This window comes from Onychostruthus taczanowskii, unplaced genomic scaffold (assembly GCF_017590055.1).
Source record: "Onychostruthus taczanowskii isolate IOZ18803 unplaced genomic scaffold, ASM1759005v1 scaffold24, whole genome shotgun sequence".
In the NCBI taxonomy this organism is placed as follows: Eukaryota; Metazoa; Chordata; class Aves; order Passeriformes; family Passeridae; genus Onychostruthus; species Onychostruthus taczanowskii.
The window spans coordinates 6,778,453-6,805,910 of record NW_024499684.1 but is presented as its reverse complement, the minus strand read 5'-3'; the positions used below and the strand labels follow the sequence as shown (position 1 = coordinate 6,805,910).

Here is a 27,458-nt window from a genome sequence, read left to right as displayed (position 1 = left end):
CCACTCTGAGAGGTGCATGGACTGCTCACGCCCACCTATAAATCACAGGTGATCCAGAGCAGTGCACATGAATTCCAAAGCAGTGTCTTGGACAAGTGACATGCACAGGCAGGATCAAGGCTTCACAGTTAGTGAGCAAATACAATGGCAAAACTAATGCTGGGTCAGGAGTACTTCTAACCTGCAGCCAGGAATAGAGAACGTCCACCCATCCCTCACCACTGTTTGGGGCAGCTTATCCAGGTGCAGGCTGTGTGAGCCACTGGCAGGGGTGCCTGAGATGCAGCAGGGCTGATTGCCAAGCTGCAGCCCAACAGTGCAGCCCCAGCAGTGCCACCTGCACTGCTTCCACAGCACCTGAGACGTGGGGATTTTGCTTTGTGCAGAACCTTGGCTGTACAGCTCTGTTGGTCACAAAAACAGTGCTGTGCTTCCAGAACAGAGAAGCTGGGGAGAAGACTGAGAGGAAAACTGATGGTCCCACAGCATGTCAGCAGAGCTCCAGCATTCATCTGCATCTCTGTATTTATCCTCTGACACTCTGGGTACCTCAGAATTCAGGTCTCTCTGTTACCCAAAATATTCCAGTCCAGCACCACTCTGGGTAACAGGATGGCCAGTGACACACAAAGAGGAAAAGGCTAGTAAGATCCAAATTTAAATCAACCCCAAGAAAATGCACAATTTACATACACACTGGCTGTTCTCCCAGGCACCATAGTTATTTCTTATGTGTCAACCACTGCAGGCACAACTTCTGCTGATGTTACCTTCTCTAACTTCAGAAGAGCAGTGAGTTTACTGATGTGAACCAGCTGAGTGTCCTGGTGCACTTCCAGCCAGCAAAACACCTGCCCGTGTGACAGCTTTGGCATGTCCCTGTCAAGCAACAGTACCACACTGCTCTGACTTTCCAGGTGATCGCCCACCACCAAGCAATTTACTGCCTCAGTAACTGCAGGGCATTCTGCAGCTAGGCCAAAATCCTCATCTGGAGTATTCTCTTTGTCTTGGTGTGTTCAGTCCTCTTGTTTCTTCTCTGCTGCTCTCATTCCATCAATAGAAACAAGATCCAAGCCTACCCCTCACAGACACGGGCCTCAGTGACTTCCTGATTTTCCTCAAGGAATATTGACCAAAGGAACTGCCAGACAGGAGGTGCTTATTTCTAGAATGTTTTGTGCAACACAATCACCAATATCCCTTACACACTCCAGTCTCTCAAGGATTTCAGTCTCAACTGCACAACAAACAGCAGAGCATCAGCTCAGCTCAGACTCTGGAAATTGTCCCAACATAACCATTACAGAGCTCCCGAGCCACAAAAATGAAGTCAGCTAGATTCACAAAGGAAGCTGTTGTCAGCAGCAAGGTTTTCCAGCAGAGCAAAGCCAAACTTTCAGCTGCTCAAACAAACACAGTCCTGCACTCTGCCTGGTCCTGTCACCGTGTCAGGCTCATGAGCTGGGCTGGGGTTGTCACCAATGCCCTTCGTGGGGAAGGTTTCAGGGCACATCCACGTGCAGCATCCACAGCTCACATTAAGCCCTTTTTATGCTCCAGTTTGTATCCCCTTTCCAGCTGTTGTCTCTCCCCCCAGATGTGTCACTCTCACAACCACTGGCAGGAATGGAGAGAATGGCATGGAGCTGTCTCAGGGGAGGTTTAGGTTGGATATTAGGGAAAGGTTTTTCACCTTGGACACTGGAACAGGCTCCCCAGGGAAGTGGTCCCAGCACCAAACCTGACAGAGCTGAAGAAGTGTTTGGACATAGTGGGATTGTTGGGGTGTCCTATGCAGGGCCAGGAGCTGGACTCAATGATCCTCATGGGTCTTTTCCAACTCAGCATATTCTATGATTCTACAGTTCTGTGATAAATGATCAGACGTCTTTGAGACCAGGATCACAGTAAAAGGTGGAATTTCCAAAGCTGAGTACTATCCTTCTAAAAAAATAATAGTACAACAAAAGATTATTTAATGCAACCTTCATATCTTCTGCATTCTACTGAACATAAAGTCAGGCTCATCCACCAAAAGAGGAAGAGAGGTCACAGTGGACAAAAAAATAGAGAAGAAACCTACAGCACAGTGTTGGAGATGTGGAAAAAGTCACCAGGAAGCATGACTGCACCTCTGCAGGTCTGAATAATGAGAAGTGCAGAACTTTGCCAGCCAAGCTGCAGGGTCAGTCCCTGGAGGAAGCAATACTCAGCACTAGGCCAGCCTTGTGTTTTGAGCAGCCTGCCTTCCCTCCTCAATTCCTATACAAAGGAATGGCTAACTGGAGGAGGATCCTTCATCAGAGAAACACAGTTTTTCTAGAAGACATCAAAAAAAAAAAAAAAGTAATTAAAATGTAAAACATAAATGGCGTATTTTCATATGAGCCAAGTAAACTAAAAAGTGTCACCAGGTCTCTTAAGTGTAAAGAAATTTGCCTCCTGCTCCTGCCAACTTTCCAGGGACCAACCCCAGTATGTTCCGTTGGAAGAAGGCCAAATCTAAAGACATTAATTTCTCATCTGTTTATATTTCTAACAATGCCACCTTTATGACAAGATCACCACAATACAGTTAATCCACGTGGAACAAATACACGAAATAGCCACTTGTACTTCTAGCTCTCACTTCTGAAGTCTCTCAGCTAATGACCCTCACTGCAGCACAAAGGTGACATTGTTCTCAGATCTCCATCCAAGGAAGATTTAAACCTCATGGAAAAGGAACCTCAACCAGTTTTGAGAACAATCACTCAAGCTGCCTATATCCACTGGAAGATGCACTATATCCAGAGAAGATGACAAAACTGACAGAGTGACAAACAGGGCTGCAAAAGCCACCTCTCACTGCCACATTAAGCTTTGGAAGTAGAAGAGGGAGCTGCTCACCCCAGCACCTCATTTTCCTTGGCACCCCCTGACAGGAAAAGCTCTGATTCTGACCATTCCACTCTGCTTGGTCCTTGCAAATTTGCTGCAGCATCTTTCTCTACAATAATAACATTATTCTGTACCCCAACACTCCCAGGTCTGACGGTTTTCAGTGTATTTTAAAGATCACAACACATCCCTACAGAAAAAGGATTAATATACAGTTAATACAGCTAAAGACACTTGACTGTAGAGCTGCTACATGACCAGGTATGACATGACATGCTGAAGTTAAACTGTAGCAAGGAACATATTTTAAAATGGCAAATTGAGGAGATGTGAGGAAATACTGAGAAATATTCTTACAAGAGAAAAAAAAACTCCTCCAGCAAAATAGCAATCTGGAATTTTAGCACAGCTAACAAAACCAAGAGTGGGGTTTTTTTGGTTTTTTGTTTTTTTTTTGTTTTTTTTTTTTTAATTCTTGACCATTATTACAGGGCCAACAGTGTATCTTCTTTCAAAAAGAGGCAGGTACCTCAAGAGAAAGAGGCTCACTTAGGCAATACATCAATAACCTAATAAAGTAAGTCACAAAATCAACTACTACAAAACATAAACATCCCTCTTCAGCCAAGAAACAACCTGTCAGTATCCTTTCACTTTCCTTCTGAATGAAATACTGCAAGAACACAGCTTTGCTTTTTTCAATTTGTAAATTACAGTGTTTTGCCCTAGAAAGCACACATTACATATGCCCCTTAGAATCTCCATCCTACAAACAATATCCAAGTATGTATTAGATTATACGGGAATTTAAAATAAAAACTGAGGGAAATCTTTCACGCAGCAGAGGAGTGGTATGGGCTGAAAAGATGTGGGAAACAACAGAAACTGAGACTGCTTTTATTTCCACTGGTACTGCCACGCCTTTTGCCCAGTGAATGCCCATAACACAATTTAAACAAGAAGTTTTTACACTGGAGGGCAACATTTTCCTAAATCTGAAATCTCTTCCTGATAATGTCAAAGGTATGAAAATTTTTTTAGTTAAAAAAAAAAATCATACATGCTGCTTTCCACTCCTTCTGCTACTTTTATCCATAGTTTCTGTTAAGTTTGGCTTAAATGTTTTGTGTTTTGTTCAAACATATTGTTTAGCTAAACACAGCTTTAGCTGTGTTCAACTGAGGCTTGTTGCAGGGGGTGGTGATTGATTGTTTTTCACTCTGTAGCAGTATTTTATATCCCTTCCTACTTGTTAACAGAAACTTTTCATAAACCACAATATCGAAGAAGCCTGAAAGTGTTACTAAAAACATCAACCATGTGTTCACCCAAGCAGAAATCTGAAGGAAAGAATGTGGTATATCGATTTTCCCCCGCCAAAACCTCCTTAAGCATATAATGCAATTATCGCCTCTGCGGTGGAGTCCGATTTGGCAGTTCTAATCAGCCCAGCTCCCAGCACAGTCAGGGCTGCTGGGTGACACTTGAGATCTGAAGAGTGTGGGTAAAAATAACCTCTGTTCAACAAGACATGACGAACACCAGACAGCTGAGTCACCTTTAAAATCAAGTCTGATTTTCTGTATTAAAAGGAATTATCGAAGAGAGGGAGAATTATCAAATAGAAGGGGATAAAGGATTCCAAAAATGTGTCTGAAATGTATCTTTTAATGAATATTCTGCAATGCAATGAGCTTCCTTCTGATTGCTGCCACTGACATTAACATCAACATATAGTGCTCAGTCACCTTTGGGAAACCTCAGTTTCCTGTGCAGAAGCAGCTGCTAATAAAATTTTCAACCTCTTTTGGAAAAGTCTAAGTTCTAAGCACCTGCTTCTCACAAAGCACTGGCCATTTACGAAGGCTTCCAGTATTAGCAGTGAAGTTAAAAACTGAGACAGGCCCCAAATCTGCCATGGAGCACATGCAATCTGTGGAGCTGGTGGATGTTTTGTAAGACACCATAGAAATAACACCACAGAAAGTTTACTGCACATGAAACATTCATCTAACAGCAAATGAACCAAGCAGCTGGGGAAATACTACAAGTCCATTGAAGTTCAGTGATGCAACTGAAACCCCGGGGGAGAAAGTGTTTCACGAACTTTCACGCTGATTTTCAGGATAAGCCTTTACCTCGGAAGCCTTCTCTGAAGATTTTTAATAGAATGCGCACCGAGGTAGTAGGAAAGCAAAATCATTGACATCTGCTCGCCGAAATAGACCAACGAGAAGGCCATTTCAACATTCCCTCTTTCACTACCTCGGTGTGAAAGCAAAAGGGCTCGGGGCGGAGCAGACAGACCGCGACAAGCAGAGCAAGCAGGGAAGCTTCCCCAAAACCACAAAATCCCCGTGTCCAAGCAACCACTTCAGAGCGCCTCGAAGGAGGAAAATAAACAAACAAACGCAGGAAGGAGCCGGCAGCGATGTGCGGGAGCGCCGCGACCCCGGGCTGGGCAGCAGCGGCAGGGCGAGGGGCCGCGGCAGGTGCAGGAAGGGATCGGGGCGGCTCCCGAGCCTGAGGGGAGGCAGCGGCCCGGGGAGGGTGCGAGGGGCTGCGGCGGGCAGGGGAAGGGGCCGCGGCGGGCGGGGGCGCGGAGGCAGCCGGGGGTGGTTCGCTGCACTCACGGGCGAGTCGTAGGAGAAGGCACATTCCGTCTTGTAGACCCGGTCCCCTGACTTGGGCACCCGGATCGTGGGCATGTAGGGGACCAGCAGCTCGCCCAGGTCCCCGGCGGCCATCTGCGCATCGCCGCCGCGGAAGAGCGCGGCCCGCTGCATCCTCCTTCCCTCCCTTCCCTCCCTGCTCCCCTCCCGCCCTCGCTCCCGGCCGCCCGCCCTCCCTGCCGAGCCGCTCTGCGCGGGCGATGGAGGCGGCGGGCAGCCGGGCCCGGGGCAGGGCGGCGGCGGGAGCCGGGCCCGAGGGAGGGCAGGGGGAGGGAAGATGCTATTTTTAATCCAATGGCAGCGGCGGCGGCACCAGCTGCGGCCGCGGCACCCGGGGGTCCCGGCGGGGGCGGGCGAGGGGCAGGGCAGCGGGGCGGGATTCCCGCCGAGGCCCCGCGTTTCACCCCAGAACCTTCGCTCCCAGCGGGGCAGCACCGAGCCTTGGCTCCTGGTCTCTCCGGGTGGCCCGGGGCAGCTTTCCCTCTGACCGGTAATACTCTTTTATACGCTCTGTTATTTATTTTTAAGCTTTTAAAGACTACGTAAATATATATATGTGTGTGTGTATGTATATATATACATATATATGTGTATATGTATGCATATGTATACAAGTTTATCTATATGTAAGTGTATACGTGTGTGTATATCTATATATATATATCTGTAGATGTATATGTGTATATACACATATACATATGTGTATAAAATACACACAGTAAAAAAATCTCCTGTGTTTTCATTCTCAGCCCCTCATTTTATGTCTCACATGGCTCGGGCAGGTCCCACCTGGCTGTGCTGACAGCTGGGATGTCCCTGCTGTCCAGAGCAGGTCGCTGTGGGGGGATACAGGGCGGGAATGCCCAGCCTGGGATGCCCGAGAAGCCTGTGGCAGTGCCAGGAGCCAACCCCCAATTTCATGGCTTCAAAAAGGGGCAGTACCTTTACCTTAAAATGCCCTTTTTTGGCCTTTGCTGTGGTTTCTCTCTGCTCTTCACTTTGAAAGAATAATGTCAGAGAAGGGAGAAATAAGAGTGACCTTTGTAGGGAGAAAAATATTGCTAGTGTTTTCACACAGTATCTAAAAACTACAACATATGCCTGGCAGCAACAGTAGTAAAGAAATGACCTGTCCATGTAAAATGAAGATGCATAGAGCAGATGAATTGCCTTCTACCCATCATCCACAATATATCCAAGGACTCATGGATGGCTTCCAAGGAGGTGATGTGACCTTTGCCAGAATCACCTTTTACCTCAAAATTAAGTTTCAAAAGGTGGTTTTGGGAAAATCTCAAAAACAGAATTGAAAAATGTTTGTACCCAGCTATGAGCAGGCTGTGAGGGTGAATAGAGTAGCACAGGGTTCTCAGCAATTTTTATTACTAAAAAAATCAAATGTTGGGAACAATGTGAAACACTGAGAGCAGAATGTGATGTCCATGGAGTGGTTTTAGACTTACTGAAAAACAGACATTACATCAGACTTGGGAGCATCATTGGATGATGGATAAAAAACACTAATGCAGGGTCAGACAGGTTTATTTTACCTGAGGAGACTCTGTGCTTTTTTAATGGCTTCTCTTATTAATAACTCAGCATTTATAAACAATGAGAGCCATAATAAGATATATGAGCCATCTAACCTGAAAGACTGATTCTAACAAAAAGGACAAGCAAAGCACTGATAGAAAATCAATATCTTTCTAATGTCTGGCAGTGCCAGGAAACAGCAAACAAGGCAGTTTTTGCTTAAAATAATCCATGCAGTGTTGCCTAATGTAAAAAAAAAAAATATAGAGTTTTAAGTTTCAAATTGCTAGATGATATGGGTTTAGTTTGGGCTCATTTCCTTCAAAATGTGAGGATTTTGAATATGATAACTTTGAATTTTTGAATAAGATAATTTAGAATCACAAACTGTAACAGGCACTTTCCATCACTCTTGGGAAATTTAAAACAAAGAGTACCATGGCCTGTAGACCATGAGGAAACACATCCCTCTAGTGGCAAAAACCTGCCAGGTGATGAGAGAACTCTTCATATTCCCTAAGGAGTTGCCAGAAGTGGTGTGGAAGAACAGCTGCACAGTTCTGAAAATGAATGGCAGGTATGTGTAAAGGTACTTTTCCTACTTAGTTATCTCCCACAAATTACCTGACACAAGGCACTGAGAAAGAAAAAACCCTTAGCTTCTTGTATCTTTCACTTCAAAATGTAAATCTAGAAATCACAAAATCAAAACTAGTATTACCAGCTTGTTTCATGTACATATGTTCTGAAGGAAAGGAGTGATTGTTGGCAATTGACATTATGTCAATTCCACTGATTAACAGCTTTCATAGCTGTATGAACTTAACTGCCACACAGTTTCTTTCAAGGTACTGGAATCAACACAAACACTGTTTATTCATTTCCATCAGCAAACAGCAGGATGTCTGTTCCACAGCGCAGTCACAATTTGTCAGTGTGCACTGAAAACCTTGCACACTGCCCAAAATTGTTTAATTGTCAGGTGTGGCTTTCATAGAATTGTCAAGAAGATTTTTGTCAGGTGTTTCATAATGGTACCAAGGCCCATCTCCCCGCTGTCTCATCAGTCTGCGTGCCTCCAACTCCAGCAGCCTAAAAAAAAAAAAGGCAACAGACACCCTCAACATGAAGTTTGTTGATATTGAGCATTACTGACAAAGCAATGATTTTATAAATACTGCTGAAGCATAGGTAGGACCAAAATATGAAGGGTTCAGCTAAGACATGAGCTATTACATATTTCTATTTGTTTGTTTTGTTTTTTTTCCCCAGCAAGTCATTCCACAAAGGAGTAAAAAAAAATACTGGCAGTTTTATCACAGGTTCTTCTCTAAGCTGTGAGCATTAGCAAAAAGAGCACAAAAAGAGCTCCATTTGCTGATTCAGGAAGACAGAGCTACACCTTTATAATTATCAAGTGCTTTGAAGACCCCCTGCCCTTGGATTGTTCTGGTAACCTGAATCCTGAGAGGGCAGCGATAACAGATCCTGTGACTCCCACTCTGGCAGCAGCCAGTGCAGGCAGCACCCAGGGGACACATGAAAGCACTTTATGTCAGCATCCAGCTCGGTATGTCATGCAAAATCAGAGCCAGCTACAGTATGGATCAGGATTTTAACCCCCCAACTACAGAGCATACCTCAGTTCAGATTTCCTCACTTCCACATCAAGCAGGGCCATGTCCTTCTCGTAGTTCTTCTCAGGGGGGTCAAGTACATAACGAGCTATCCAGCGGGTTATGGGGTGCTGGAAAACATAACAGCAGAGATTGTCTGTGCAATTTCCAAGTAGAAATGTCACTTTGTATATCCACAGTCCTGAAAAGATGTCATGGACACCATGAGTGCTGCCACTCAAATCATAACAGGGAAGTTACAAACATACACAACTACTTGTGAGATCAGAACCCTAAAAATTCTTTTGCAATCCCTAATGCCAAGATAATCTGCAGATGACTGTTCTGTAGCAAAATTCAAATTTAATGAAGATACATTTAAAAATAAATTACATTAAATTAAAATTTAATATAATTTATTTTCTTTCTGTTAAAGTTCCTTAAACTGCCACAGTAATCACAGAAGTGGACTCCAAATCTTACTGTAATCAGCAACATTTCAAAATTTTGCTTCCACATCGAGGGCATTTCACTAGGAACAAAAGGCTAAATGAGTTGAAACAGTCACAATAATATTGCTGAATTCAATTACTTCCTATCAGAAACAAAATAGTGCTTGCAGCAAGAAGCCAGGGACTAATTTTAAGAAAATATAATTAAATTGAAACCATACAACCTTGAGTTTATGCGTGACTATAAAACTTGTGACTTGTGACTATAAAAATCTTCAATTCTAGATCCAAAATGTATGTGATATGGGACTTTAAAACAATACTGGCAAACAACACAAAAGAAAGAAATGTCACTTCAAACTCCAGTTTCTTAAGACATTGTAGAAAAAAAATTAAGATAAAACTTGCATGGTTTGAATGCAGAGGACTTTTCTTACTATTTAGGAATATTATGGAAAAATTCTTGGCATACAGTGTCAGCAGTTTACTGCATACAGAGCATTTGCATCTGCTTGTGTCATTAAAGAGATTTCCTACAGCCTTTTACATGTTCCATAAAGCTACAAAAAAGTTTACCAAAATCAGAACTGCACTATTTGAGTTTAATACACTGCCAGACATCATCATACTCCATTCATTTTACTCCCAAAAGTATCATCAAGAGAAAGGCTGTCCATAACATGCCCACCCTTTTACATGTTACACTCACTTTGTAGTATTCCCAGTGCTCTGGAACATAACCTTCAGGAATCTCTGCAAGTTCAGCTTCACCTGACAAGGAAAGGAGGGGAAGAATATTTAACTCTGTGATTATTTTCCAAAGCTACCTTATATTCTGCTTTTCAGATAAGGAAAAGATCATTATTCCACATAAAGAGTACTAAATCCCTCAGTGTGAGCTCTATTCAGAAAAATTGAACTTGCAATTTTTGCAGACACCTCACACTGGCAAATACCTATTCACAGATTTTAAGTGACACACCAAAAGGGTAAAATCAGCAGCTATACAGAAGAAACAACTTGGATTAAGTTCACAGAAATACCGTTTAAACTACAGGAGATGAAAGCATGGACTTTTCCTGATTTCTCTATTAAATTAATTCCATATCATTACAGCAGTAGTTTTAACACATGTATTGTCAAGCAGAATTTTGGCATCTTTGCTAGAAAAAAAACCAGAGTTGCACTCTTCTTAAAGCAAGTTACTAAACTTCACTGCCAGAAGAGAGAATGCATTTTTTTTTTTAATATGAGAAACTTTTTTTAAAAATCAACAACTAAAGCAAGTATACTGGGAACATTTTCTATGTACTGATATAACATCACTGTATTTGTTAGACCTATTCCATGGTCTTCCAAAGAGAGAACCCCAAAAAAGTCCCTTCTCTATCCAGCATGCTTAATTCCCATTCAGTAACTTTGACTGTACTTTGCTTAGCCCTGACAGAGCACTCACCAACAAAGACATTGATGTATGTTAAGAGCACAGCCACTGGTATTCCCGTCAGGAATAAATAGAATCTCTGTAGAGGGGATAAAAACAGTCAGTGTGGGAAACTCAGAATCCTGACAAAATTCACACGAGATCTGAAAATATCTGAAAATGGTGGAACAGCCAATAACTCTGAGATTCCCATTTCTGTGTTGGAAAGGGATGTTGTGTGTAAACACTGCTGATTGCAATGAGTTCATTAATGAAGCAGAACACACAAAAGTGATGCTGTGTGAGCCCCTGAGCCCATTCAGGTCAGTCTGTGCAGCAGCAAACAGCAACACCTCCCTGAAATCCCTCAGCATCAGCACTCAGCTGCTATCAGCACTGACAGCAAGGCAAGAGTCCAACACCAGTGCAGCCACTGTGGGCTCTGTAGCTGAGGAAGGCACAGAAGTGAGTCCTGATCACATGAAGGCAGTTGTATCAAATCAGCTCTTGCTGCTCATAAAAGGATTTATCCCAAACCTGACTTTGGAGGGGTCAAACTCACGTCAGGCTTCCTAAATCTCACCTGTGTTATTAATGGTGTAGATAAGTGAAGGCACACTCTGCAGAAGAGTAACTGATATGTTTCAAAAAGGAGGATGGAGCAGAAAGCATTTGTGGGTCATGCATATATGAACACAGACATGTAATTTAAGAATGCTACTACAGCAGTAATTTAAGTACCTATCACAACCTTTGCTATACAGCCAGTCTTTGAGCTTCATCTGGCTCTGATTTTACAGCATGTGACCAAAAAATTCTTAAAGAGGACCTGAAATTCTTCTTTATGTAAATAGTGCCAGCCACATTTTAGATGCTATCATATAAAAACCATGGGAAATTGTATTTTAGACACTCTTACACCATTTGCAAGTGATGTGCTACACTGAACGCAATACATTTGATTTTTAACTCACCAACAAGCTCAGAAATCGAGAATCATAAAAGCTTGTTGCCTTGATGATGAACATTCTCTTCCCATGGTCGCCGCTGTGCCGTACAGGAACTGAAAATCGAACCAGAGTATTATGGTTTGTACTCCATTGGTGCTTATGCCAGGACAAGGTCAAACATACGTGGGGAAAGGAAAAAAAATAAAAACGAGGAGTGTACAACAACAGCTGAGTTTTCTGCAGTTCGCCTTAAGTAATTTCGTATTTTGTTAGCGTGAACGTATTTTTCTTCTAACTACAGGCAGAGATCTGTGCCCACCTGTAAGCACCAACACGTGAATGTCACCATACAGGGCCGAGTAAATGGACAATTCCAGCGCCAGGAGGGGCGGCCTCCCGCCCGTTTCCATCCATTTTTCACCCAAACCCGGTAGTTTTTCACAGGAACGGGGACACAGCGGGGACCTGCTCAGCCCCCGGCCCTCCCGCGGCCTCCGCGAGGGCACCTCTGCCCCGCTCCGCAAGGTCACCTGGGCCCGCCGCCCCCGCCCCGCCATCCCCCGCCGGGGCCGTACCGAGGGTGCCGGGGAGGCGGGGGCCGATCCCGGCGATCCCGGTGCTGCCGGCGATCCCGGTGCTGCCGGCGCTGCCCGCCCGCCGCGCCGCCCAGGCCGCGGCCGCCCGCAGCACCCGGCTCATGGCCGCCATGGCTGGGACTGGCACGGGGCGGGGCCGGCGGCGCCGCTGCCCGCCGCGGGGTGAAGCCGGCGGCCGCCATCATGGGAAAGGGCAAAGCCTTCCCAGTGCCCCCGGCTCAGAGGGACGGCGCGGAGGTGAAGCCGCGCGGGCGCCATCTTGGAAAAGGGCAGAGGCTTCCCTGTGCTCCATATACAGCGGGAGAGCGCGGGTGAGGCCGGGCAGGCGCCATCTTGGAAAAGGGCAGCTCCCGCCCCGTGCCCCCGGCGCTGTGGGAGGACGCGGGGCGATGGCGGCGGCAGCGGCCGTGGCCGCGCTGGGCCGGAGCCTGACGGCCGCGCTCCGCCTGCCCCGGGCTCGGCCGGGACTCCCCGGGTACGCACTGCGCCGGGCGGACTCGGGCTCAGGCACGGAGGGGCGGGCGCGGTGCCCGGGAGGAAGGAGAGCCTGTGGCGGGAGGCGGGTGTCCGTGCGTGCCGCTGTCCCTGAGGGCCGCAGCTTGGTGCGTGGTGCAGGCAGCGTGTAAGGGCAGCGCCAGGCCGTGCCCTGTGCCTGCAGAATCCTGCGCTCATTGTGCTGCTGGGTTTTGTGCTTTCCCGGGTGCCCACAGCTTTTGCCATTAAGGCCACGGGGGAGGATGTGGATTCTCCCCCTCTGGAGACGCCCCAAACCCACCTGGACGCGGTCCTGTGTCACCTTCTCCAGGTGACCTTGCTTTGGCAGGTTGGACTGGATAGTCTCCAGAGGTCCTTCCCAATGCTAAAAGTTCCCATGCTTCTATGACGTACTCTTGTACAGCAAGTTTGTTCCTTAATTTTTAATTGTTTTCTGTCTCTAAGTGTAGAAAATTGATAATTAGATGAGATGAGGGGGGAGGGGAAAACACCAAGATGAGATCTTTGTGAGTAACCAAAACTCTGCTTTTTCCCCACATGCCATGATCTGCCTGTAGGAAATGTGACTTTGTGAATGAACCAAACATTCTCATTTAGCAGAATATCATTTTTCCTGTCATACATAGTTTTCCTTCTAACTTTTATGCAGGATGGCACTGAATCTGTACCACAAGAACCTACCAAAAATTGAGATCCTCCAAGAGGTGAAGCTCCTGCACACAACTGTGTCTCGGCGAGGTCTGGAGGAGTTTTTTGATGATCCAGGAAACTGGGGGGAAAAAAGTGTAAAGTCTGGTGAGTTATATTTAGCATTTCTGATAGTGATCTTTGAGCGGAAATATGACTTTTTTTTTTTTTCTTTTTGCATTATAGAGAGCATTCATAGCTACCTAAAACTTATTTTTTATGTATATGTACGTACATCCACTTGTGCATCTTGATGCCTGTTAATTTTTGCTGTGTGTATTTTTTTTTTTTTTCTTTTTGCATTATAGAGAGCATTCATAGCTACCTAAAACTTATTTTTCTGTGTATATGTACATACAACCACTTGTGCATCTTGATGCTTGTTAATTTTTGCTGTGTGTATTGAGTGTTTATGAAAGCAAATAGCAACTGTGCAGCAAAATGTTTCGCTGTAAATCCTCTGCCTTGCTTTGAAGTGAGAGTGTATCACAGAAGAGATGTGCTTTGATGAATGTAAGTACTATGGAAGAAAACTACTTCAGTGTAAAGAATCATCTGACAGCTTTCTGTATTCCCAGCCTGTTATAAGCACAAATAAACACCACATATAAATGCCTTTTTGAGTTGTATTTTAAAAGCAAAGCTGAATATCCTCAAGGATGGCTGTCCAAGCAGTAGTATTTTACATGTGGTCTTTACACTGTTGTGTCAGCTGAGTCTAATAGAAGCACTTTTTATTTTCCAGAATAAGAGAACTTTGTTTCATTAAATTAATGGTGGGTTTTTTTGTATTTTACAGGGGATTCATGGAATCTAAAGCAGCTAAGGGGCAAGAGTAGTGAAGACTTGCACAAACTTTGGTAAGTAAATTTTAGTGAAGAAGCTTCTCTTCCTTCAGAGCAGCTCTGCACTTTTCAGTAAAATGTGGCTGGTGAGCTCATGATCCAGCAGCTTCAGTCTGGCTCAGAGCTCTGCAGGCTCCAGCCAGCTTTGGGCTTGCACCAGCCCTGGTCCTGCTCAGAGCACAGAGGCTGCACTGCAGGTGGCTGTGGGACAGCTGTGTCTAGTTCAGAGGGCTCAGCTTTGGTGCAAACCCTCTGGGGGTTGCTTGAGTTGGACAGACTTGGTTGTCAGTGCCTTCTGGCGGGGTGGGCACTTCATTCCATCATGCCTGCATTTATTCTGATTGTGGAAGTTTCTGAAGCTGTATTAAGTTCAGGCTGAACTTAATCATTACTGTGAACAGCTTTTTCCTTGCTTTGTTGTGTCCTTTTCATGTGTACGTGAGAGAAAAACTTGGCTTTGTCCAGATAATGGAAGACAGCTCAGTGTGAAACTCTTCCCTCCTAAGCCCTCTTTATTCCAGACTAAGTAAACCTGTCTCCCTCATTCTTCTCTTCTGTTTCATTATATGAAGGCAGCAGGGTTTGGGATTACAGATAAAAAGTGAATAACTGCTTAGCTATCCCAAAGTTATTTTTGAATTACTGTGCTTTCTGCTCCAGGTATGTCCTGCTGAAAGAAAAGAACATGCTCTTAACTTTAGAGCAAGAATCCAAGCGACAGCGCAAGCCTATGCCAAGTCCAGAGCGCTTAGAAAAGGTACCTTTTTCATGCTACACAAAAACTGTAACTCTTTAGTAAAATTGCTGAAAGATCAAGTGTTTGTAAACTTGTTAAAGACCTTTTTTTTTTTTAATTATTTTCCCTGATTTTAGTGTATGCACTAACGGCTGAAGTCATAATTTGGTCAAGGCAGCTTTCTCATTGTCCAGTGGGCATTACTGGGGCTGTGACCAGACCCCAGTGGAAACTAAAATAACCAACAGCCACTACAAAACATTAGCAAATCTTCTGTTTGCTTCTGCTGCTTCTGACCCCTGCCTCAGAGCTTCTACACTTCTGCATCAGCATTGGATCTGGCTTTATGCATCACCCAGCTGGTCTTTAATCAAGTATCAGACTGTCAGTTATGTCATATCTGTCCTGCTGTCAGATTAGATTTTTGAAGCACCCATTCCTTACTGTTCTAGTACACAGGGCCTGCTGAGAGAGAACTCATGATCAAACTCCAGCATGTTTTACCTTTGTTTTCCCTTTAAATTTTGTCTTAAGTCTTTGAGATCTTTGAAATTTTCAGCATTGTTTTTTGTTGGTGCATCCTGAAACTTTTTACCATTTCCAGGTAGAAACATCTATGAAAAATATAGACTTGGTTGTCAGAGAAAGAGAAATTGCTCTAAGGCTTTTACAAACAGGCCATGAAAAGCCAGTCCCTGGTGAGTGGAGACACGACTTCCTGGGACGCACCTTCTGGTATGGAAAACCTTTTTTAATGTGTGAGTTTTTCTTGTGGTGTGTCTCTCTCCCAGAAAATCCTTACCTAATCAAGGAAGGATGCACAGACTGTACAGAACACAGGAGATAGTTAAAAACCAAACCAGCAAGAGCTGGAAATAAATACCCACATAGAAATTCTGCCATCTCCCAGACCACTTTATCACTGTGCTTGAAACTGAGAGAAACTGGTAAAATCCTAGAATTAAGACAACATGTACATTCTGTAATCATTTTTACCTGTCTCCAACAGGTACAGTTACAAGGAATGGCCAATACCATGGCACTTGAACAAAAAACACAAAAAGAAGAGATTCTTTTACCTACCTCATGTGAATCACTTCATCAGGTAAAAAGATTATTTTGACATTCTGATCTGTTTGTGCATCTGTTTGTGCCCTTATTCCATTTTAAAAGGAAAAAATAGCTGTAATATTTCAGTTTTCAGCTACTAGACTGAAAATCAGAGGGGTTTTTTTTTAATTACAGCTTCCTCTGTTTCTTTTTTTTTCTGTTCCCACTTTAGTTACTAAGGTACATGGTTATGCTGTGGCATTGTAAAAGTAACTTCAAGTGCAGAATATCAAAAATCCTCCTAGAGGCTGAACTTCCGTAGAATTCGGAAGCAGAGTAAAAATATTGCTGCAGGCTTTTTTACTTATCAGAAGCAAACGAATACTGAAGTTATTAATCACTGAGAGCCTCTATCTGATTGGGGGGCTCATTAAAGTGGTCACAAGCTGGCTGGAAGTGAACCACACCAACTTCTGTTTCAGACTCAGACTTGAAAAATCCTTACGGAAAAGGGCAAGGCAGCAAAGCCTGGAGAGGACGAAGCGGAAGCTCTTGGAAAGGAAGTTCCCTGATGTTGCTGTGAAATCCCAGAGCCAGTAGCAGGCTGCAAGAGCACTGCAAGCAACTGGTCAAGTGTCTGTGGAACATTAGCCATGTTCTGGAACCACAAACAACTCCACTGAGCATTCCAGATAGTCTCCAGCTTTTTTTTTTTGTTTGTTTTTAATACCACATTTGACTTTAATTAAACTTTTGATCTGGAATTAAAAAGCGCCTTTGGTGCCTAACTCAAATCATCTGATCTCTTGTTTGCAGGAACAAATGCTGTGTTAGGCAGCTGTTACAAGAGTGAGAGATGCATTAGGAACAGTGAAGAGCATTTTGTTTGTTTGTTTTTAATACCACATTTGACTTTAATTAAACTTTTGATCTGGAATTAAAAAGCGGCTTTGGTGCCTAACTCAAATCATCCAATCTCTCACGTTTCCAGGAACAAATGTGTTAGCCAGCTCTTGAGAGATGCATTAGGAGCAGTGAAGAGCAGCCACAGAGTGCCAGCTGACAGTAACAAGTGTAGGGGTAATATTTACCTGGTTTAGTTTAACACATGTACATTAAAATCAGACAGAAACTGAAAGCATCTGAAGCTCACATATGAGCCTTTCCCTGATCGTATTTTTCCTGCTACTTTCCAGAATATTTTCCCCAAGGTAAGCTACACAAGGTGTATTTGCTCTCTGCATAAATGCACTGGTAAATTGGACTGCTGTGAGGAATTCTTTCCACTGCTTTAAGTCTTAGTCCACTGCTTTAAGTTCTTAGAAAGTACGAAATACTCAGCATGGGAACTTCTAATCCAGTTGTCCTACCTTGATTTCTGTGACAAATTCAAACAATTGTACAATGCTTTGCACAGTGCAAAATGTTTGAAAGAAGGCTGCAGTAGTCTTCAGTGAAATTGAAGTAGGTACTGCTGTTGCTCTCAGTTGAAGGAAACACCTTCACCTTTCACTTCATGAAAACTTTTAACTTCCACATGTGGTGGTCTAGAAATCTAGACTGAAGTCAAAAATACCAGTCTTTAAGGAAGCAAATGTGCTCAGCAGTATAATCTGGTAAAACACTGCAAGGGAACTGGTACTGTTTCATGTATCTATCTCCATCATTTGGACCTTCACTTACTCCTCTGCATCACACAAAATTCCCAGTTTAAACTCAGAATCTTTGCAGTGAGAAAACCTCCAGCAGTGTTTTGCTCTCCCTGTGCTGCTGGAATATTAGCAGATACTGTACTGCAATTCTTTTAAGATAAATGGAAGATAAAAACTGATTTGGCACAATGAAATCTAAGCATGCCACAGAAGGAAATCTTAAACACCACCCACTGCAGCGCACTGAGGTAGCAGTTCAGTTATGTTCCATGTTCTACCTGAATGGAAACTGGACTGAGTCTTTTGTCTTCCACAATGACAAGAGCTGGTGACTTTGCAGTTTGCCTCTTTTTGCAAGAGAAATATGGTTTGTCAGTGGCTTTGAAAATCTGATCAAACGACTTTGTCTAAAGAGCAACTCAGATTCTCATGATAAGACAAAAGCAGATTGGTTTGATAAATTACTTTATTATTTGGAGGTAATGTGAAACTTTTCAAACAGAGGCCTCGTAATTATTTACCCACAAGATCTTTTAGGATACAAAAATGTAGCAGTACTGTTTAATTTTTTTAGATCAGTTAAATGCTATTTGGTTTTCCACAGCTTTTGAGATAAGGAGCAAAACTTCATTGTGTCCCAAAACAGACCATCACATCATTGTAAATTAAGCTTAAAAGCAACACTGAGCTGCGTCTTGACAGCTGATTTCTGCTGGAAAAAGAAGTCATCCCCATTCCTGTGACCCTGAGTGCACCTTCCCCCTGCAAACACAGGCACTTACAGACCCTGCTGGGGGCACAGGGAGCCCACACCAGCCACGACACAGCACTGAGGGCTCCCTGCAGCAGGGGCAAGCCACGCACCGAAAGCTTCTGACTGCTCCCAGGCTTGGAGAGGCAATTCTTTGTCTCAATTTCCCTGTCTTGAACAGGCTTTGCTTCTCACCAACATCACAAAGGCATTAAATACATTCTTAGACATCAAGTGGAAAGCATTGCTTGCTTACTGAAATGAAACTGCTCCATAATAAAAAAAAATTAACAAACCAGTGCTTAATATAACATTCACTCCACGGAATGTAACACTTCTGTGAGACAGTAAAAGTTTACACTAAAATAGATTGCTGAATACAAACTTTCACTTTTAAAACAGCAGAATAACTTTCTCTGCAAGTACTCACAAGCTTGCTCAAATATAAAAGACCAAATTTTATTTTTAAAGAGAAAAATAAGAGCAATTTAAGGCCAAAGTACCAGCAAGGAAGACTAGTATGTGAAAGTAGACAAGAAATTAGACAAGAAATAATTAATAAATAAGCACAGGCATTTGCAAGGTTATGCCTCTATCTATTAGCTAACCTGTAAAGCTGTTCCCAGGAAAAGATACTAGAGAAAATAGACATTTATACAAAATTATAAAATGCTTGTTACAGGAATTATTGCTTTACAAGGGACGTAAACATCCTTTTTCTATTATAGTACCAATTAGGTCTCTCAAAATGTCTAACTTTGTTAAAATGGAATTTGAATTATGCAAAAAACCCAATATAAACTTCCTACAAAGAGGAGTCCATCCCATTCCTGAGTATGCTAAAGCTATAAAACAGAGGAGCACCAAGCAGGCAGCAGTTTTCACAGTTAAGAGGTCTAAGGACATTTTCTTTCTACACACTGTTTCCCTCCTTCTTCATATTCTTGTTTGGAAATCCACATCTGCTGGAAAGTACCCTACAAAAATAAAGAAACAAAAGCAACACACAATGAAAAAGTAGCAGAACACAAATGATGGTCAACTGAAACATGATTAGCTTTTCCTTGGAGGGAAAACAAGCATGTCCTTACATTAAATGAAGTATTAGGACTTGACCTGCTTAACTGTCTCTTCCTTCAGTTTTATTGCTTAGGGATTAAACTCAAGACAGGAAGTGCAGCACCAAATGCTGACTGCAGTCTCCCTTTCCCATGATGATAAATTAACCCCCAGAAAGCATTTCAGTGCTCAGTAACTTGTAGAATTAACCTCAGGAATATGATGCAGAAACAGGTTTGCTACTTTCATGGTCTACTAGATACAGTCTAGAGAAAGTACACGTATTTCAAGGTTTTACCTTGCCATTAAAAATGGGAGAACATGGCAGGATATGCTGTCACGGGAAACACTCACACCTCTTTTTGAAACAGATTCTCTTCCCCTTACCATGAGGACAGCCAAGACTATGATTACGTAGCAGAGACTCTGCAATGCACACTTCTGGGGAATGGGATGTCTGGGTGGCAGTGCTGTTCAGCACAGCACAGGTTTACTAACCAAAGAAGCCAAAATGGAGCCCCCAATCCACGAGCTGAACCTCCGCTCCACAGTGGTGTTGTTAGCTATCAACTTCAGGCGCATGCTCTGCACAGAAACGGAGAAAAACCAAACGTCACACAAGCCGTAAGCTGGTGACCTTTAGGGACAAGCAGCACAAGGAACCTGTGTCTATACCAATATGCAGCTGAAAAAGGCCCATTTTAGTACATCTGCAATACTGCTCATCTGCCCTGCATTTACAATTCCAAACAACCACAGGAAATATGGTTTTTACCTTGTCTCCCAACAGCAAATAACCGGTTAAGGCAAGGAATGAGGCAGGTGGAGAGCAATAATATCACAGTGTATAGTGTCACCTCCAACACTGCACTGGGACTACAATGACTTACATTGCTAGACTTAAGGCATCTAGGCTTACTTGGATCCATTCATTCCTTTTGCTTTCAAAATGCCTTACAGCAATAAAATCTTGGAATTTCTATGGGCTCCTCCTCAGCTATTATAAGCAGTGAATACATTTCTCAGTTTCTCCTAACATTCATCATTACAGAGTTGTCCCAAGCAGAACATTTTTGCTTGAATACTAAGATTCAACAAATATCATAATCTGTACCATAATCAGATGCAAGGTACCAATACTTTCTTTGACATCAAGTGATTAAAAAAATATGTAAATATGCTACTCATAGACAAAACCTGGTGATTTAGGTTGTCTGCAAAATCAAGGAAAAACAATTGCCACAACAAAGTGACCTCAGGCAGAATGACTGAATGTGCCTCGAGTTAGTCAGCAGCACTCCAAAAGAGAGACCATCAAGAGAATACTGGCTGCTGCTTGGGGACAATTACAGAACTTAGGATAGCAATCTGAAAACAAGAGTGGAGTAGTGAAATACTCAAGGAATACTGGAGTTTATTCTGTATAAAACACTTCAAGAATTCCTTCTTTTCTTTAGAGAGGGAGGTTTCTTAACCCTGCAGAAATCTATTCAGCTGTCAGGTTCCTAGAATATCAAAGCCACAGTATCCTTGTGTACTTATGTGGCAGAAAAGTAAAATGTTGAAGTACTCAATGCAGTAATGGAAAGAGTTGTTTTACCGGTGGGGTTTTCTGAGACAGCTCCCTGTTCAATCTGTCTGTGAAACTCTGTATTAGAGTGTTTCCTCCTGCTACAATCACACTGCCATAGAGACCCTAAAAAGAGAAGAAAAACAAACTGGAGCTTTACCTTGGAAATCATTCTGAAAACACCTCTTTCTCACAATAGAGAGGGGTGGCATGAGTATGTATAGTCAACAACAATAATACATCACTTGATACCAACAGTATTACCTCTCCCAATTCAATTTATTATTTAATCACTTAAAAATTTTGCAAGACAGCTTAATATTAAACTACAAAAGGAAGGCAGGGGCCGTATGTTCTACATGATTTCACTGAAGAGTTTCTACTGTGGAGAACCCTCAACCTGCAGATCTCCCCTGTATGCAAATTGTTGAGTTTTTTACAGCAGAATGCAACCTCAAAAGAAAACTACACAGCCTTGCAGCAGTTTTCTATCTCACTGTTGCTGCAGTTGGTGAACACACACCACGGCCCAGCCCACTAAGCCCTTCTCACACACTGGTTAACAGAAAAAAAACATTGAAAGAACTCTCATGCAATCTGTATCAAACTGACCCCTGAGAAAGACAGTACATTAATTTTAAAAATAATATTTTCCTTTAGGACTTCTCCTCTTTATAAATTCCATGTATGTTCTAAACATAACGATGCCTAAAAATCTGAAGATAACACTCAGAGTTAAAAACGTAAATGCTTATCTGAAGCCAGTCCAATCCAAATTATGCAGTGCCAGCCACAAAATCTGTGCATCAGATTTTTAAATATGGGTAGAAACACTAAGTAAAAGGTCCTGATTTAACATTTTGTAAGAGAAAACATTAATGGTACATACCCCTATATACAAATAAATAATACTTACAGTATTATTCTAACATATTTATCATTATCCTAAGAAATCTCTTCACTGTTGCTGTTCTAGTCCCAAAAACATGTATTGGCACAGAAATATCTATGCCTTAAAATACTGCCTGGCTGAGTAACACTTACCGGCCTGATATCTATATCACACATTCCAACGCTTGTTGTGACAACGTGGCTCACACCCAACATCGTGTTACCAGATAAACCCTGCAGGGAAAATCAGGAATCTACACATCACTGCTTCAAGAGAGCAAGGCACAGAAAAGCCCTGAATGAGCTGGATTTTACAAGCATTACTGGAGAGGGAGCTAAGCATTTTGTTAGGGAAGGAACAAAAATACCCCTGTTTTTCCAGTCAGCTCATCACCACCCAATTTGAACATTTCATCCTTCCCTTCCCCAGCTGTAATTCAAGACAGGCAAACTCTACCCCCAGGAGAACCCCCCAGTGCAAATACATCCAAATCACAAGATTAAAAACGTTATACAAAAGACAGCCATTGACAGCCTAGTCATGCAGAGCCTTCCAATCACAGCTTCACAGTGGTTTTACCTTTACATTGGAAGGGTCAAACAATCCCTCAGGAATTTTCAGACGCTCAGCACCGAAGTCACAGTTGTAGCCATTGGGGAACTCGTAATGAACTGTTGGCATCTGTGCTGCCACCCTGGAGCATCAGGCAGAAAGCAACACATTAAAGTGCTCTCTAAACAGGATGTCAACTTATCTAAGCAGTGTTACAAACTGCAGTTCCAATGAGAACATTGGGATTCGTAAGACTTACACTTCCAGTAATATTTATTAAGTCTCATCTTGGAATATTCAACAAAAAACTATCACCTGGGTATATGTAGCACTCCTACTTCCATAGATCACCCATTTTTAGATAAAACCTTCTTCTACAACAAAACCATCCAACAGCAGTGAATAGGCTGAGCATCACATGCACAACTGGTAACAGATTTTACAAGAAAGAAGAATGTCACATACTGTTCATCATAGGTTGAATCTGATACTTGGAGGACAGAAGCCTGGAAGTCTTGAATGACACACTGTGGAGTTAAAAATAACAATAATTTACATGAATTTCAGTCTTCAATTTTATAAAATTTATAGAATTGGTACTGACTGTTCAAAGAATTTCTTGTTCTTCAAGAGAAAACACTGATACACTTGCAAACAAAACTTATTTATGGAACACTCAAGGGAGGTGAGAGCAGGAGAAATTACCTACTTACATTACACATGTAGTTGTGCCAAGACCTGGTGACCTGGGGCAACTTCTCTTTTCTCTTCCAATTTGCTGGCGACCCCTCACGGACTGCCTCCTGAGATTGTAGGGCACAAAGTCATCAGATGAACATTTAAGCCTCTCCCCAAGACAACACTTAGTAAATAAAGTTATTTTCCCACCTTTGAAGCAATCATATATGGAGGAATTATCTCTACATTCATTTCCTGAAACAGCTCCCGGCACTGCATAGTGATAAAGTCTCCTGCAAGTGGTGACTTTACAATACCTAGAAGGCAAGAGGGGATCCAAACTAAAAACCAAAACAACTAATCTGGAAAGTATCCGAGCATGAACAGACTCTCCCAGCTATTTGTCAGTGAACACTATTAGGGCTTTTTTCCTTTTTAAGGGGGCACAGAGATGTAAAAGCAGTAACAAAACTGTACAAGCAGAAATCACTCTAACCACCTGATACTGCAGCACTGTTACCCATGAAAGTTTTACCTTGCTGAAGCACGTATCCATCATGCACTGGAATAGCAGTGGTGTGTGTTGCTCCACTATCCAAGATGAGACCTGTAGATCTCCCGTTAGCAAAACTAGTCAAAGTGGTTAAGGAAAACATTGTAATTTTCACTTTAGAAAAAAAGTGCTGCCATACAATTAAATCATAACCAGGAATGAGGACTCCAACCTTTCCTCTGCAAAGGGATTTGCCATTTTCCAGAGTGTACCATCTTTCTGCAAAGTGCACAATCTCACAGAGAGAGCAGCATTTAACTTCCATCTGTGAACTAACTCAAGCTTTGGAGGCACAAGAGTGAGACTTCATGCCACTACTATGCAGCAAGCTCTAAGTACATCCAACTCATTTAGACTTGAAGCTGGAAACATATTATTAGTTTAAAATAATTACAAATATTCCTCTTAAGGCTATGAAAACGTCAAGCTCTAATTACCGTATTTAGTAGTGTGGACACCACCATTTCAGGTCTGTAATATTCTTATCCACAGTATACCATGGAAAAAAAACATAATTTAAAAAAAGACTTTGACCCCAAGGACAGAGTCAGATTGGGAGAACTTCAAAAATGAGCTCTAATGCCTTAAAGTTGAGAAAATGCATTTGTTTACTTCCTCCCTGGATATTTACGGAAAAAATCAATTTGAAGAAAGTTAGGCATGCTGTTATCCTTGGAATTGCCTGGAAAAAGTTTCCCATAATTTCATGGGGGGAGGAAAATAAAACCATGCAGTGAAACATTTCAAAGGATACGCTGTCAGAACAGCAGTTTTACACAAGAAAAACGCCGGGATGTTGTAGTGTTCAAACATCAATTCCGTCAGTTTCTCACGCTTTGCCCTGGTGTTCCACTAAAAAATAACAAACCCAAACCACAAGGAAGTGACCAAAAGGAAGCTGTGTCTGCACACTAACAGACTGCTAACACAATAAAGAAGTTATTAGAGAAATTGCAGCCAGAGTTTCAATGACACCAAAATTCTACATAAATGGATTTCCAGTGATTTATGTCTTTAAAACATTTTTCATTCCACTTATACTACAACACATCAATGTTTATCTGTCACACAAAAGTGCTACACACCTTTCATGTCACAATACATTTCTTTACACTTCTACAGCTCTTCCACTGTCAGGTTCCCAAAGAACTCTCTAAAGCAAGCACCCTGCCTTTTACAAGGGGGAAGATACAAGAAGGAACATGCCCAGTGGGAAGAAAAATAAATCCAGACTTTCCAGTTCCCAAAGTACCTTTCTACGGTTCTACTGCAGTTGTGATTAAGCCAAGATATCTTAAATATTCAGCACATAACTGAAAATGTAAAGTTTTTTCCAAGCCAACAGAAGAAAGTAAGATGAGGTTTTTAAGGAGAATTTCAATGGAAATGTCTCTATTCAGACACCCACTGAGCCATCAAACAGCCACTGCAAATTCATCCACACTCCACAAGCTGTGATTCAACACAAGGGAACAATGAAATTCAAGAAAACCCTTTTCATAAGGTTTTATTAAAGAAAGGCATCACTTGTGTGTGGCATGTCTACCTTTTCTACTCTGACTTCAAGATCTGCCTTCAAATGCTGAGCATTTTAAAATGACAGAAACCTTGTCCAGATTTTCCCAGAAATTTGTATTTATCCACTACAGCTGCCTTACAGGACCACTTACAGAAACAAAGACAGAAAAATTACAACTTCACCATTATAAATATTATTCTGTGTCATTTAATATTACTTGTAAAGTTGAATGAAGGAAGATTTTTCATGGCATTTTATTACGTGTAACTTAAAATATAAGACATCCAAACATATTTTTTCTTTTTATTCTAGGCAGTAAAATTTCTTTTTTTAACTTTTGGCTTCTTTTCAGTAAGTGAAAAACAATAGCATATTGTAAATACTTTCTAATACAACTCATATGAACTCTTTCAAATTGAGGGTTTTTTTAGACATTTTCCACAAGCTGTCCAAGCATTTTTAAATTGTCATTTCTGTAGCTAAGTTTTAGCACTTGTCACCTACAAGCCATTGTCAGACTTATCCAGGACTAATGTTCACAGAGTTATCAGAAAGACTTGTCAAAATGCACAGCTGCTTTTACTCACTGGTGCTTCAGACATAAGGACAGGATGCAAACTTGCTTCAGATTTAATATGCATCTTGTAAGTGTGATCCAAAATTGCCTGGAAACTATCCCAGTCTTCAACTGTAACAACATTGAGACAAACATGTTAGTAACTTCTAAGTTTTGTTTCATTTCATAAACACATAAAGGCTTTCCAATTTAGTTTATTGCATAGAGCTCTTCAGTAAAAGGTGTCCTCAGCAGATACACACATCCTCTAACAGATCTGCAGAATTCTCTTCTTCCACAACCACCATGACTTCAACAATTACGCTGAAAGCCCACTAACAATGAAAACTAACCACATTTCCATGCAATTTGTAAACTAGGCATCTGTTCTTACAGCCTCTGTTGCTGTACATAACATCTGTCAACACGACCATGACTTCCTGCAGCCTGGCAATGCTATTGGAAAATCAGGTAGAAAAAGACAAGAGCACCATACTCATTCCATTTTTTAAAGGCGAAATGGCTTCCATATTCTCCCTTGGAACTCTCAGGGCATTAGTGTCTATGTAGTAAGTTGGGCCCCCTTGTTTGCCTTTGTCACCATCTATCTCCATCAGAGTGCTGCCATTGTCCCTTTCTAGCACCACACCAATGGCTGTTGGAAAATCCACCTGCAAGGCAAGAGGCAGGCAGTACATAAGGATTAGTAACGTTCTGCAAGTTGGTGTTTTTCTCATAAATTCAGAAATTTCTTTACACAATACAGTCAGAACAGACCCCAATGTATTCAGAAGGGTTGCAACTTGCAAAGACTTTTTAAGGCATAAATTCATGTCGAATTTCCATCGAGGCAGATTCTCTCACCTTTGGGCAGTCCTCGCCTGCATAGCCTGCTCTCACTGTGTACGAGCCAATGTCAAAAACCAGAGCCCCAACTTCATCTGAAAAGATTGTTAACAAAGAACGGTTATTACGCTCTTCTGCAGCCCTGGCCTTTCCCTGCCCACTGCCTGCTTTACTGGGAAAGCAAGACAAACAAATCAAGGGATCTTTTCCAAAGCGAGGACAAACTTCTCTATCCAGAACTCCGGCTACCAGAGAGCAGAAAACTGCAGACAGGCTTTAACTGGGGCATTGCAACCCCTCCGTTTGGTGTCAGGAAGAGAATTTTAGTAGAAGAGGGAAAACGTAGTAGCAGCTAAACGGATCGAGAGATAAAGCTTTCAAAAAGTTCTAATTTAACTTCACACGAAGCCAGGCGAGCCCAGAGCCCCCGCCGGTGATGAGGATGAGGAAGGTGGGACTGAAAACATCAACCGTGTGAGGGAAGGGGTCAGAGCGCCAAGCGCCCACCCCTACGGGCCCGATCCCTGCCGATCTATGCACATCCTAAAGGAAACCCGCCGGGAACGATCGGCTGTCACAGGGGGTGTGCACAGGGGCTCGGAGGAACCACACCCGGCTCCCAAAGTGCGGGGACCTTCTCCGGACCTTGGTACTGCGGATCCTGCCCAAGGCCGCGGTGCCAGCGGTGCCCGCCGGAGGCACCTCGGGGCCGCCAAGGACATAAACAAGGCCCGCCGCCTCCTCCTCCTCACGCGTGGGGCACGGAGGGGCCGCGGCAGCGCCGGGCCGGGCTGAGGGAGGCGGGAAGCGCCCGCCGGGGCTGCACGCGCCGCCTCGCGGGGCGGGGGAGGGGAGGGCGGCGCCGGACTCACCTCCCCCGTACACGCCGCCG

General features: G+C 42.9%; 4 protein-coding genes across 4 annotated transcripts in view; 1 reads left to right on the top strand and 3 right to left on the bottom strand.

Moving 5' to 3' along the window:
• Nucleotides 1-5,811, bottom strand: part of USP13 (ubiquitin specific peptidase 13) — a 50,564-nt gene extending 44,753 nt beyond the window's left edge. The window contains exon 1 of the mRNA XM_041405934.1: nt 5,517-5,811. Coding sequence (XP_041261868.1) covers nt 5,517-5,669 — 153 coding nt within the window. The 5' untranslated portion in view covers nt 5,670-5,811. The remainder of the gene's footprint in view (nt 1-5,516) is intronic.
• Nucleotides 5,812-7,929: 2,118 nt separating this feature from the next.
• NDUFB5 (NADH:ubiquinone oxidoreductase subunit B5) lies at nt 7,930-12,264 on the bottom strand. The gene is made up of 6 exons (XM_041406017.1): nt 12,105-12,264; nt 11,554-11,642; nt 10,613-10,679; nt 9,866-9,927; nt 8,729-8,835; nt 7,930-8,180 (listed from the first exon to the last, which is right to left on the bottom strand). Exons 1-6 carry the CDS (start codon nt 12,235-12,237, stop codon nt 8,060-8,062), a joined length of 579 nt encoding a protein of 192 aa, XP_041261951.1. The 5' UTR covers nt 12,238-12,264; the 3' UTR covers nt 7,930-8,059.
• Nucleotides 12,265-12,450: 186 nt separating this feature from the next.
• On the top strand, nt 12,451-16,727 carry MRPL47 (mitochondrial ribosomal protein L47). The gene is made up of 7 exons (XM_041405833.1): nt 12,451-12,600; nt 13,270-13,415; nt 14,107-14,167; nt 14,813-14,909; nt 15,493-15,623; nt 15,898-15,993; nt 16,421-16,727. The coding sequence occupies exons 1-7, from the start codon at nt 12,515-12,517 to the stop codon at nt 16,536-16,538; spliced, it is 735 nt and encodes a 244-aa protein (XP_041261767.1). The 5' UTR covers nt 12,451-12,514; the 3' UTR covers nt 16,539-16,727.
• A 1,311-nt stretch (nt 16,728-18,038) lies between these two features.
• Nucleotides 18,039-27,458, bottom strand: part of ACTL6A (actin like 6A) — a 48,183-nt gene continuing 38,763 nt past the window's right edge. The window contains exons 3-16 of the mRNA XM_041406078.1: nt 27,439-27,458; nt 26,585-26,661; nt 26,217-26,391; nt 25,752-25,852; nt 24,400-24,497; nt 23,628-23,722; nt 23,303-23,409; nt 23,128-23,217; nt 22,880-22,941; nt 22,442-22,556; nt 22,015-22,095; nt 21,001-21,096; nt 19,899-19,985; nt 18,039-19,318 (exon numbers count right to left, since the gene is read on the bottom strand). Of these exons, the coding sequence (XP_041262012.1) occupies nt 19,238-19,318; nt 19,899-19,985; nt 21,001-21,096; nt 22,015-22,095; nt 22,442-22,556; nt 22,880-22,941; nt 23,128-23,217; nt 23,303-23,409; nt 23,628-23,722; nt 24,400-24,497; nt 25,752-25,852; nt 26,217-26,391; nt 26,585-26,661; nt 27,439-27,458 (1,285 nt within the window). The 3' untranslated portion in view covers nt 18,039-19,237. The remainder of the gene's footprint in view (nt 19,319-19,898; nt 19,986-21,000; nt 21,097-22,014; nt 22,096-22,441; nt 22,557-22,879; nt 22,942-23,127; nt 23,218-23,302; nt 23,410-23,627; nt 23,723-24,399; nt 24,498-25,751; nt 25,853-26,216; nt 26,392-26,584; nt 26,662-27,438) is intronic.